Here is a 13007-nt window from a genome sequence, read left to right as displayed (position 1 = left end):
GTGGCGGGTGATAAGCAGTATTTCCCCGGAAGTTCTGCGGTTTCAAACGTGTTACAAGTGAGAGACTGAAAAGGCACCCAGGAGCGAGTGAGTGGGACGCCCTCACCGCCCCGGCTCCCGCATCCTCATGGACAGCCGCCCCTCACCAGCCTGTGGTTGTTTCCAGTCTGTAGCGGCCTTTGCGGTTTCGGCTGTGGCTTCCCAGTGGGAGAGGACCGGCAAGCCGTTCAATCCACTCTTGGGGGAAACATACGAGTTAACCAGGTAAGGGGACAGGCCCTCGTGACCGTCTCGTGTGTGAGGTTCTTCTGGCGACGGACAAGGGTGATTGCTTGTCCAGCATGGATTTCTCCAGGCTGATTGAATTGAGGGGTTTACCGCAGGTGGGAAGATGGTGCACGTACGAGAGCTGTTGTGTTAATGACATAACAGAAGCCTGGTGGAAAACCGAGTTGAGAACGGAAGAACGCGTTAGGTTCAGGAATGGAGCGGGGGTGCCCGGGAGCGGGCAGCACGGGGTGTCGGATTGCTGGGTGCTCGTGTTTGGGCATTTCTGCGAGGTGCGGTTTAATTTGCAGCATCTTTATAAAACCAGTGGCGTGTTATGTGACCGATGCGTCTTGGATTCAAAGAACCACACATTTCTGGTTCTTGCGTCCTTTATTGCGTATGTGTTATTAATGGTTGAGTTTTTCCAACGGTGAGTAAATGATGGTGGGATTTGGGGATGTTGGACAGCTTAGAATGGGCACTCTTCAGGTTTGTAGGGTGTAAGCGTGCGGGCGGGGATATGTGTATCTGCACGGGTTTCCGACCATTTGGGGAGGAATTGTCATCTTAGGGATGCGGGCGGCCTGCACACCTGCACACACGTCACCTCCCAGGTTGGGAAAGCAAGATTCATGTCAGTTTCAAATTCCACTGTTTCTGGCTCGTCCTGGGTGGCTCAGCAGCGGCCCCTCCCTCACGCGCTGCTGGAGTGGGGATTCCCCCTGGGGCTTTAGTGTGGCTTAGAGGTCGGCTGGCACTGACCTGTGGTGGAGAAGCCGTTCTCCACATCTCATTGCCCTTGAGAAAGCTGGACGAGTTGGGAGAAAGCGTGATGTGTGCTGCCGGGGGGCTTTGTAAATGACAGGGGCTCAGCAGGTGACCTTGGGCTACGGTGTCTCACAGCCAGCGGGGCCATAAGGCGCAGCCCTTTCCTTTTAGAAGCGAGGAAGCTGAGGCCCAGGCAAGGGAAAGGCTTGCCCCGAGGGTCACTCTTAAGGGGACAATTTTTGTCTTGAATTCACGTAGAGTTTCCTCCTTTCTTAGATGTTTCTCTCGAGCCAAAGCTCCCTCCCTCCGGTTAGTTTGCTTTAGTCCAGGGTTCGAGATTCTGACCTATGTAGCTGTCAGATTATTAGCATTTTTGTTTATTAAAAGCATCATTGAAATATCTGAAAAAAGAAATCAAAGCATAATATGATAAAAGTTCCAGACGAAGGAAAGTAAGCAGATGGATTAAAAAAGCATACGAACCCCCCAAGATGCTGAATACAGAGTGACACCCCTAATTGTTCATCTTTTCCATGAACGTAGTTTCAGGGGTTGAATTAAAGTTGCACAGGCTGTTGGGAAGCACTGACATTCTCTCTTAACTTGTGTGTCGGGCCTTAACTTCCAGGTCACACTTGCAGTGTCTGCCACGTGCCACACGTGTGAGACGGAGCCGTTTTCCTGTTTGGGGGGCAATATAACTAAGCCTGGCCATTCACCAGTGTCTTTTCATCCTTAGAGATTGCTCGTGGATAACTAAAAATAACACTTTCTTTTCTTAGACAAGTATTCATTTTGTAAATTACATACCTTGGTAGGCAACCTTTTTAAAATCTAATTTTTCAACTTTCCTTCCTCTGTAATGATTGGAAATTCTGATTCCAGTTAAGTTAGTAATTATGTGGTTGAGCTTTTATAATTTTTAATGACTACAGCTGTAGGTGTATTCAGAGTTCTGGAACAATTAAAAACTGACATTTTTATTGAAAAAGAGAGTGTACTAAAAATCCTATTTCCTGGCCAAGAATATCTTGGGGCATAAGACATTTCATCACAGAAATGCCAGTAGCCTTGAAAGGAGGCTGGAAAGTGCTACTCTGGGTTTACTGGGCAGTGGGCGTCCCTCGAGGACTAAGGTGACAGTTTGCTGTCAGTTCTCTGAGTCGCTGGTTCTAAGAGCTCCTTGTGCACCTGCGTGCAGGGCGGCAGGCCTCTCTGCACTGTCGCTTGTTCTGCGTGGTGCTGACTTTGGCCCTGGAGGCACAGTGCGTGTGCTGTGTGTGCTGTGCGTGTGTGTGCTGTGCGTGTGTGTGCTGTGCATGTGCATGTGCTGTGCGTGTGCTCTGCGTGTGGTCAGTGTTAGGCCAAGTGTGACGTCAGGGAGCCGTGTCGGATATTTCTGCCACGTGTGACAGCACGCGTGGTCCCCTTATCCCAGCGCCCCTCCCAGACGTGGGGGCCGGGTGGCCGTGCGGTCCTGCAGCGCCATAAGCGCTGAGCTGCGGGCCCCCGAGAGCGGGTTGGGCTGACCTTTCTGGGCTTTGCTGTCACTGATGAGGCCCTTTCACTGTCCCTCCTGCCCCCGCCCTTCTTTTCCTCGTTTTGTTCCCAGGGAAGACTTGGGGTTCAGATTCATATCCGAGCAGGTCAGCCACCACCCCCCCATCAGTGCATTTTACTCGGAGGGCCTCCATCAGGACTTCCTGTTTCACGGCTCCATCTACCCGAAGCTCAAGTTCTGGGGGAAGAGCGTGGAGGCGGAGCCCCGTGGCACCATCACGCTGGAGCTTCTCAAGTGAGTGGGCGGCCGCGCATCCGAAGGGAAATCCGTTTCCATTTAGGACGAAGACTCCTCCCTTCTGGTGGAGGGACCCTGCGTGCTCTGCGGGCAGGTAGCCTTTCCGGCGGCAGGGACGTGCTCTAAGGAGGCTGGAGACCGCGGCGGGCTGGCTGTTCCTGGGGGTCCTCCTCACGTCTGACTGTGTCGGGTCCCGTCTTCTCTCCCCTGATCTCTGCGGTTCGGTCCCTGGTCGTGGTCATCACCTCCTGCTGCGTGACAGCCCAGCTCAGCAGCGTGAAACGACACTGTCCTCCCACGGTGTCTGGGGGCTGGAGGTCAGGCGCAGCGTGGGGGGCTCTGCCGGGGTTCTGTGCGGGCGCAGCCGGGATGCGGGCCGGGCGGCCTCCTGAAGGCAAGTGGGAGCCTCTGCTCCCACGTGCACCGCGCTGGCCGCTGGCAGGAGACCTCGGTTCCCTGCCACCCGCTGCTCCGTACGGCTGTGCAGCCGAGGCGCTGGCACCCCCCAGAGCCGGGGCCCGGGGCGGTGGGCAGACCACCACCGGGACAGAACCGGCGGTGTCTTCTGTGACCTGACCTCAGAAGTGACCACAGCCCTGTGTGCACGTGCTGCCGGTCACGCAGGCCAGCCCTGGTTGAGCGTGCAGGGTGGGAGGTCGGGCTTGACCGCCAGGAGGTGAGAAGGAAGGGGCCGTCTTCCCGGACGCCCGAGCACCGTTAAGTCTAAATCCAAACGCGCCCAATCCGATGGTGATCAGAGACCCTCAAAGCAGAAACTGAGTCTCTAGCAACCGCCCGGCGCTGCAAACCCATGGCGGGTGGTCCAGGCCGAGGGGTGCAGCCGGCTCCCTGGGCTGTGAGCCTCGCTAACCGTAGCCCCCATGGGAAGCATCTGATGCCACTGCACTTCCTGTGGCCCCGCCGGGCTGGAGGAGCGTGGTCTTCCCAGTACCCACCCCCCCAACCCCTGCACCTCGGGGCAGACGAGGTCGCCCGGCCGCGGTGAGGGCGGCCCCTTCCTGGGGAGGGTGCCCGTCCCGTCTGTCCCGTGCTCTTGGCTTTCTCGGGTGAGGCAGGGGAACTGAAAGGTCGCAAACCTTGTCAATTAGCACCTTTGGGTTCCTGGGAGATTCAAGGAGTTCCAAATATTCATCATGATATGCTTGTGCGCTGAGCTGATCTTTGCCCTGAACTGTGGCTCTTTCACGCAGCCTCCCTTGAGACACACGTCCGGCCACCTGCTCAGCACCCGCTTGTGGGGTTTCTCTTCTCCTTGGAGAAGGCCAGTCGGGGAGGATGAGGACTGACGGACGGGAAGGTCTTTGCACCCCCAGGAGCCATCCCCGCCACACGCGGGTCCCCAGACGGCCAGGGCCACGCGCTGGGGACCTCGCGGTTCCCGCAGGCTGGGGCGGCGGGGCTGTTCTGTTGAGGGCTTCACAGGAAACCTCTTGCCTTTGTCTCAGCCTTTTCTTGCTTATTAACTTGTCTCGACATTTAAGTAGAAAGCTTTGTTGCTGCTACAAAGGAGAGAAGAAGGACATTTCAAACGAATGCTAAAGAAGTAGCCCCTGTTCAGGGAGTTCAAAGCGATATTCTGCTCTTCTGCAGGTTTTAAGTCAATTACGGTTTGATTCTGTCTGGTATTTTGCTTTTGAGGTCGCGCGGCGTCTTTGCTTCGCTGGCCTCTGACTTGCTGTTCTCTGGTGTCTTTCAGACATAATGAAGCCTACACGTGGACCAACCCTACCTGCTGTGTCCACAACGTGATTATCGGGAAACTCTGGATAGAGCAGTACGGGACGGTGGAGATTGTAAACCACAGGTAACGGCCCCTGACAGTCACGCGGCGGTCACAGTCAGGGTGGCGGTGCGGCACCCAGAGCACCAGCTGGCACTCAGCCCGTGGTGTCATGCTGCGGTCACTCCTCCGGGGCCCCCCGGCCCCCCGGGCCCCTCGGCCTCCCGACGGGCCTCGTTGGCTGGGAGGCCCCGCACATGGTGGTTGGATCTGATTCTGGTTGGCACTGATCGAAGTCATCACTGCTGCTCTGTGTTGATATTTCCTTGTTTTTAGTCACGATAGTGAATTTATTTTGAAATTTTAAACTACGCTGAGGAATGCCGTGATTCCCCGATGCAAATAGAGTGACCGTTCTCAAATCTTGTCCACCGTCCAGTCTGTCAGGCCTTATTCCTAGAAGCTCATGGCTGGTTGGCTTTGTTATGTCTGTTAAGATGTAATTTACATGTCATAAAACCCACCATGTAAAGTGGACGCTTAAATGGTTTTTAGTAAATCTACTGAGTTGTGCAACCATCGGCACAAGGAAGTGCTCGAAGCTTTCCATCCCCCGGAAAGATCCCCGTGCTGTCCACTCGGTCCTGGTGCTGCCCCGCCCTGGGCAGCCTCCAGTCGGCCCGCCCTCTCCCTCCCTCCCTCCCTCCCTCTCCCTCCCTCCCTCTCTCTTTCCTGGATGTTTCATGTCTACAACAGAAGCCCGTGTTTGTTTTCCCCGCAGAACTGGAGATAAGTGTGTGCTTCACTTTAAACCGTGTGGATTGTTTGGAAAAGAACTTCACAAAGTGGAAGGGTACATTCAAGACAAAAAGTAGGTCCGCGTGTGGGTTGGGTCACAGGGTGCCTGGACAGCATGTGTGTCTCTGCAAAAGACGTAGTTGTGCCGGTGACATCTGCCGGGGAGGACAAGTTATGACTCTTTCCTGCTTAGAAAAAGCATTTCATTACTGAGCACAGAAGGAGATAATGATGAATTTTAAGTGCACCATTCAGGGTGGTGACTGGTGGAGCCCGGCTTCTCCTTCTTCGAGGGTAGAAGATCTGGGTCTGTTTTCTTTTGATAAAATGGATGTGAGAAAGTTCAACATTTTCACTGAGAGATAAAACTGCAGTTGTGCAAACAGGACTGAGAGCTTAGAACTTGACCACGTGTTTCCTTCTCTCTCCTGGCATCCGTAGCGGTTGTCAGGCAAAACCCAAACACTAGCTTATGAGCATCATTCTCATGTGACTTGTTCATTCCAATCTGGAAATTTGGGACTTTTAAAGTTTTTGTGAGCAGAAAAATGGCCAGTAGTAATTTTAACAAAATTTCGGGGGGGTTCCCCCACGTTATGTGTTGGGTCTCAATTTCTCTCTCTCTCTTTTTTTTTCAATAAGTAACTTGGGCCGTATAACAGCCATAAGATTCCTTCCAGCTCCTAAAATATATACGTTTTCAAGTAGAAAGAAGTTTCCAGGGTAAAGCAGTGGGTGCTTTTGCTCCATCCCACTCTACTGGGTACCAGAAATTCACCTGTTCTAATTCCTTAAAATACCTTTAGACGTTAAGACTCTGACCACTTTGCCCCTTGAAGTAAGTTAGGACCTGGTGGGTGGACTTCACGGGACAGCAGTCCTGTTAGTGGGAATAGCACTGACCCGCCCTGTGGTCAGCTCATCCACAGAAACAGACCGCGGGAGCGGACGCCCACCGGCACTCAGTGAGCCGTGCCAGTCCTGTTCTGGGTTTCTGGTTTTCCGCCCTACACTGGATGCTCTTTCCTAACGCTACATCTCTTGGAGACAGAGAGTGTCTGCCAGGCCGTCTGCCGAGTGAGGACTGGCCACGTGTCCCTGCCTGCTGGCCCTCCCAGCACGTCCCGCGGCGGGCGGGGCAGCCTTTCCAGGGAGCGCGTGGCCAACTGTACGCTCTCCCCCGAGGAGGACGTGAGAAAGAAAAACAAGGGCCCAACACGGTTGGCATTGTTCCTTTGGAATCAGGCAGAGAGCTCTGGTGGCTCATCTAGAAAGATCTGTCGAGGTTATTACTAAGTGAAAAATGTGGGCAGACAGTGACAGGGGTGTCTGACTTGAGGTTGTGAAGGTAAAGCAGACCATATCAGCTGAATATGGGGAGGGTTGTTTATGTGGTTTATAGAAAAAGGGCTGCAGGACACACGGTACATAAAAATGTAATGTATTTCAAAAATAACAATCGGGTGCATAGGGTGTTAAACGTAATAACGTCGTACGCTTGTTCTCACATCATCACATCTCCTGCGGCCTGTCTTTTGCCCTTCAGGTTTTTGTACCTTCATCTTCTCTTTTCTGCTTTCGTGAAGGAGTGTGAATAGTTAGTCTCAAAAGCCACGAGTAAGAGATGCTAAAATGAAACTTTTCATCTTTGCATTTACACCCAACAATATCCCTAAAATTTATAAGAAGACATGCCAGAACGAGAATTTATTCCATGGTCACAATTAAGGTGCTGCACGTTTAGATGAATGGTTTATAATTGTTAATTGGTAACTTGGTTTTAAAAAATTCCCTTTGACTACAGCAAAAAGAAGCTCTTTATGATCTATGGCAAATGGACGGAGTGTTTGTGGGGCCTGGACCCTGCTGCGTACGAGTCCTTCAAGAAGCAGGAGAGGAGAACCGATACCCTGCGTAAGACAAAGCTGGTGAGCGGCTCCGTGCGGCATCCCCCGCGGGTGGGGTGGGTGGGTGGAGCCTGGCCGGGCCTGCCGCTTGCGGGGGACGCAGTGCCTTTGTGGCCCCAGCTGCAGAGGGTGAATCACAGAACTTGTCTCTCAAGCAAAGCTGCTTGTCTTCTGATTCTGGACGGGGGAGGAGTTCACCTGCGTCCCAATCGTGCCTCTACCCGCCCCGAGCCTGGCGGAATCAGAGGACACCTCCGTTTTCTTCTGGTTACTTCTTTTTTTTTGGCCACACTGCGAGGCATGCGGGATCTAGTTCCCGGACCAGGGATCGAACCTGGGCCCCTGCAGTGGGAGCACAGGGTCTTAACCACTGGACTGCCAGGGAAGTCCCTCTTCTGGATACTTCTTCATAAATCTCCTGTTTCCCTGCACCTTGTTAGCTTAGACCCATTAAACAAGCAAGTGGATGTCACTTCTGCGTTTCTAGTTCTGAGTACGAGGTAACATACCAAACAGCTGGAAAGTTTTCACAAGGATACTTTCCCCTTGGAGCTTTGGAATACTGATTTTCTTTTTTTTTAATTAGTTAATTTATTTATTTATTTTTGGGTGTGTTGGGTCTTTGTTTCTGTGCGAGGGCTTTCTCTGGTTGCGGCGAGCGGGGGCCACTCTTCATCGCGGTGCGCGGGCCTCTCACTATCGCGGCCTCTCCTGTTGTGGAGCACAGGCTCCAGACGCGCAGGCTCAGTAGTTGTGGCTCACGGGCTTAGTTGCTTCGCGGCATGTGGGATCTTCCCAGACCAGGGCTCGAACCTGTGTCCCCTGCATTGGCAGGCAGATTCTCAACCACTGCGCCACCAGGGAAGCCCTGGAATACTGATTTTCTTAAGACTAGTTCTTCTTGAGCTTAAAACTAGAAGTGATAGTTCAAAAGAGGTGTCACATTTTTCTAGGTGATAAATTAGACTGTACCAAACCCGAGGTGTTCAATATTTGTTTAACAAGATATTCAGCCGCCACTGGGATTGATAGTGCTTTTTGTTTGTTTGCTTGGCCATGCCACATGGCATGTGGCATGTGGGATCTTAGTCCCCTGACCAGGGATTGAACCTGTGCCCCCTGCAGTGGAAGCTCAGAGTCTTAACCACTAGACTGCCAGGGAAGTCCGCCGTTAGTGTTTTTTATATTGTGATATTTCATGGGTGCTATTAGACATCGTTTCTAATAATGCTCTTTTAAACTAAAAAAAAAAAGTAAAGTTCCATTTAAAGACCATACAGTGGAATGTTAAATCCGTTTAGTGATGTGTTTTAATGCGTTAGCGTGGCTTTGTCGCCCCTTTGGGGAACCTCACAAGGAGGGAGCGTTTTGTGTGGGTACTTGTCACTGAGCTGTGTCTTTATTTAGCTTCTGGCACCAAAGCACATAACCTGCGGGTGGGGGAGGACTCCAAGGCTGTGCTTCTCGTGGTTTAAGTGTCTCCCTTCACAGCTGCCTGAATAACCACTCTGTTCTTCCCCTTCGTCCTGTTGATTTTGAAAAAGAAGTAGCAGTTGTACCTTTTTATTGAGACGTGATCCCCAGTCTAGAAACTCTAAGACACCCTGAAATCACCAAGTGCGAACCCTGTCTCGACTGAGGGCAGAAGCGCAGCTCGTGGGGGAATAACCATCTGGGAGAGGCACCCTCAGCCTCCTTAGGAGGTGTCGCCCCGTCCAGTCACACCCAGAAGGCTGCACGGCTTCCCCCCACAAGGAGGGCGGCTCCTGGCTGCTGTCTCGGGGGCTCCGGGCGGGTCTGGAGGGGCTCTGGGAGCACCGAGGTGCTGTGTCTTTCAGGACGACTGCCCCGAGAAGGCCGACGGCGACGTGGTGGACGCCGTGCCGGAGGCTCAGGAGACGGTGCAGGTCATTCCGGGCAGCAAGCTACTCTGGAGGGTCAACACCCGGCCCCCCAACTCCGCCCAGGTCCGCGCCCCCCGCCCCAGCCAGGCCCCCCAGCCGTCCACCGTCACCCAAGGGACTCCCTGCCCTCCAAGCCCTGACCCCGACACATCAACACTGTGTGCACACATCACAGTACCCGGGTTACACTGCGAGCCCTCAGAGTCTACACCGGGTGCGTCTTACCAAAAGGGTTTCCAAACCAGTTTCGAGAGATTATTTTTCTGACTCGTCAGTTTAGGTGCTTAAATGCATTTTGATGTTTGTTTTTGAAAATTGCGCTTATAATTTGCATTACATATAATAAATTTATTAAATGTAATGCAAAATTGTAAGTACAATTATAATTAAATATAATTTAGTTTAAATATAAATATATTATATTTACAGTAGTGTATAATATGTAAAAATAATTACATGATAACTGTAACACATGTAATAAATTATATTTTATTTTAATATATTATAAGTTATATGTTAGTTATATATAAAATACATACACAACATACTATAAGATTTTTTATTGTATTGTCACATCCTATAAGCAAAGCACAGCATGTGCAAAACAAAGGAAACAAAACAAAACATTCATCGGTAAATACATTACCTCAACACAGCCACTATTATAATTTTAGTAGAGTACAAACTAGTATAAAATAATAGCAAAAAAAAGCTCATGTTTAAAAATAACACTCATCCCTTTGGTTCAGTGAGCACCTCCTGAGTCGGTGCGGGTGGGCCCAGGTCCCCGGGAGCAGAGCCCGAGGACAGGGCAGGCAAGGACCCCGGCCCTACACAGCACAGCGACCGGCCTGATGGGCTGGGGGCGGGCTTCCTGGGGCCCTGGTGACGTGGAGCAGGACCTGGGGGAGGCGGGGGTGCAGAGGACGTGGCCATCCAGCTGCTTTCCGGCAGGGGGGCGGCCGGGGCCCGAGCCCCCCTGCTCCTCTGAGTGATGTGGGGTCGTTCGAGCAGCGAGGGGACCAGGTGGGCCCCTCTGGCCGCTTGTGGAGATAGACTTCGGGGGCCAGAGCGGGAGGGAGGCCAGGTTGGAGGCGAGTCCCCAGGTCTGGGCTGTCGGGAGGCAGAGGCTGGGGGGACGTGGGCGCAGCAGCCCCCCTGGAGGAGCTGAGCTGGAGACTCCCGTCCGGCCCCCAGGATGTGAGGAGGCAGACGTGAGGGTGGGACGTCAGGGTGAGGGTCTGGGTGCCCCCCGCGGGGGCGGAGAGGAGGAGCCCCAGGCGAGTGCGTGTCAGGGCAGGGAAGGAGCCCCGGCCCCGGTGACCTTGACAGCAGTGTCTCCAGGGAGCCGGTGACACTTGGCTGCTCTGAAGGGGTTTAGAGTGTCGCTGGCCCCCAGCTGGGAAGAGTGCGCAGAAGAGAGCGCCATTTATAGCCACGATTTCTGTGCCTGCTCCCCAGATGTATAATTTCACGAGCTTCACGGTTAGTCTCAATGAACTGGAGACGGGCATGGAGAAGATCCTGGCCCCCACCGACTGCCGGCTGCGCCCTGACATCCGAGGCATGGAGAACGGCAACATGGGTGCGTGGCCCCGGCTGAGCGGGCGGGCGCAGGAAGGGAGCGCGTCCCACCCCCCCCCCCCACCGTTAACCAACCACACTTCGCGTCTTCTAGATCATGCTTCTCAAACCATCTGTGGGGAAAGGGTTAAAAAATTTCTAGTTTGCTGCAGCCCAATTCTTCTCTAAATAAAATAAGATTAAATTACTAGGAAAATGGAATGAAAAAGAACACATACAAAATGCAAGTACCCTGTCTTCTTATTAGGTTCAACAGACAGTGAGATTACATTTCAGAAGCTGGACACATTGTTATTTAAAAGCCGCTTGGCTGGAGGGCGCCCCCCCCATGCCTGCCCAGCCCCGAGGCCCCTCTGCCTGCGGGCTGGGCCGCACTGGGGTCTGCGCTGGGGTCCGGACCTGGCCGTGCGCTTGTGCACTCGTGCCTGGGTTTGTCTTCCCGCTGACGGCCTTTACTGTCTGTGGTTTGCTAACCCAAGGGTGACTTTTCATCCGGGGTCAGGTGTGAGGGCTGTTCCAGCATCTGCTCTCCCAGCCCTCAGCTCTGCCTGTCACCCTGAGCCCTGACCCAGTCCCCTGTGCTTGCACCCAGATCTGGCGAGCCAGGAGAAGGAACGGCTGGAGGAGAAGCAGAGGGAGGCCCGGAGGGAGCGGGCCAGGGAGGAGGCCGAGTGGCAGACGAGGTGAGACGCCTGGTGGCCACGAGGGCGAGGAAGCGGGGAGGGGGCCGCCCACCCACCGGGGCTGAGCAGAGGCTCCCCCGTGTCCTGTGAGATGGTGGCCAGCAGCTCTGGGCTGCGTGTAAACTGACGTGTGATGTGATGAGGCCTAGTTAGAGGGGCCACGATCCCAGGGGGAAGAAAAGACCAACGGCCGTGTCCTGTCCACTGGCCTCCTGACCGCCTGCTCTGTGTCGCAGGTGGTTTCACCGAGGCAGTAACCCGTACACTGGGACCCCCGACTGGCTGTACGTGGGGGGCTACTTCGAGAGGGATTTCTCAGGCTGCCCAGACATCTACTGAGAGACCGGACCAGCCCCCGGACCCGGAGACCCGAGAGGCTAGACTCCGTCAAGTGGCTGCTCTGAGCTTCAGTCACAGCAGAAACCAGCTTTTCTAACGGCTGTTCGTGGAGATGGCACCATCCCTGGTTGAGGATTTAATTCTAATCAACTTTTGATTGCCAAACATTTTACTACTGTTGCAGTCTCTTCATAAAGCTTCACTTGGGATCGTCATGTTTCCATTAAGGTTTGAAAAGGAAAATTCTTTACAGTTCCCTTTTATGGGACAGAACCAGAGCTGGGGCTGGTGTAGATTACAGCACCCTCTTAATTACAAAAGTTATAAATAAAGGAAGTAACAGGACGGGGTCCACATTCCTCCTTATAACGCAGTGGCAAAGTGTTTCTGAAAGTATTTTAAATTTGAACCAGTAACAGGAAAAGATGGATCTTGAAAAAAGTCCCACCAAGAGCTTTTTATAAAGGCCAGGAATTGCTTTCTAGATTACAGTAACGCAAAAGTGAAGATTTTCAAAGCATCTGATTGAATGAAATGAAAAGTTGTCAGAGTCTGTATTTTTTACCAATCTTCAATAATGTAAAGATAATTAAGATATTTAAGTTCAAACTACTTGAATAATATTTTGCTGAAGAGCAAGACAGGCATTAACATCACGTGTACACTGTCCAAAATGAAGCATTACCACGACAACAGAGGGTGGCCAGAAACCTTGACAAAAAGTCCCCAGACGGCTCCCAGCCCTGACAGGTTTGGGGGCCCGCCTCCGGCCCCCGGGGCTCCCCTGTCACTGCAGGCCACACCCACGTCACAGAGTGAGTCACAACAGTTGGCCTGTCCCTGCGGCACCTGTGTTCCTGTCCTGCATGTGTGAAATACGAGGGACCCGCCTCAGGGGGCACCGAGGGCGGGGGGGGGGGGGTCCGAGCAGTCTGCTTCCAGCGGTGTCATTACCGTTGTGTGTCCATCTCTGCACCTGTCTGCACCAGTGACTGTTCACTTTCTGTAGAGAAGCCAACACCACCGGTCGTTGCAGAGCTCTTTGAATTGAAGACAATCTGCTGTGTGCGCAGACGCACACCCGCACACGCACGCGCACACACACGCACCTGTACGCAGTGGTGGGTTCTCAGTGAGAGGGTGTCGGCATTTTGTGTCCCAGCTTCAGAATCACGTTTGTAATTAAAACACTTTTAAAAGCAAATCCTCGCTCTG

The 13007-nt window shown here is 53.0% G+C and overlaps 1 protein-coding gene across 6 annotated transcripts in view; it reads left to right on the top strand.

Moving 5' to 3' along the window:
* Positions 1-13007, top strand: part of OSBPL2 (oxysterol binding protein like 2) — a 41344-nt gene extending 28337 nt beyond the window's left edge. For all 6 annotated transcript variants that reach the window (XM_036826122.1, XM_036826121.1, XM_036826120.1 and 3 more), the window contains 9 exons: positions 167-264; positions 2651-2833; positions 4554-4661; positions 5359-5448; positions 7180-7303; positions 9121-9249; positions 10648-10771; positions 11363-11453; positions 11690-13007. In XM_036826122.1, the coding sequence (XP_036682017.1) occupies positions 167-264; positions 2651-2833; positions 4554-4661; positions 5359-5448; positions 7180-7303; positions 9121-9249; positions 10648-10771; positions 11363-11453; positions 11690-11792 (1050 nt within the window). In that variant the 3' untranslated portion in view covers positions 11793-13007. The remainder of the gene's footprint in view (positions 1-166; positions 265-2650; positions 2834-4553; positions 4662-5358; positions 5449-7179; positions 7304-9120; positions 9250-10647; positions 10772-11362; positions 11454-11689) is intronic.

The sequence above is a fragment of the Balaenoptera musculus genome, chromosome 15, assembly GCF_009873245.2.
Source record: "Balaenoptera musculus isolate JJ_BM4_2016_0621 chromosome 15, mBalMus1.pri.v3, whole genome shotgun sequence".
In the NCBI taxonomy this organism is placed as follows: domain Eukaryota; kingdom Metazoa; phylum Chordata; class Mammalia; order Artiodactyla; family Balaenopteridae; genus Balaenoptera; species Balaenoptera musculus.
The sequence above is the reverse complement of the archived record's forward strand: the minus strand, read 5'-3'. Positions and strand labels throughout refer to the sequence as shown.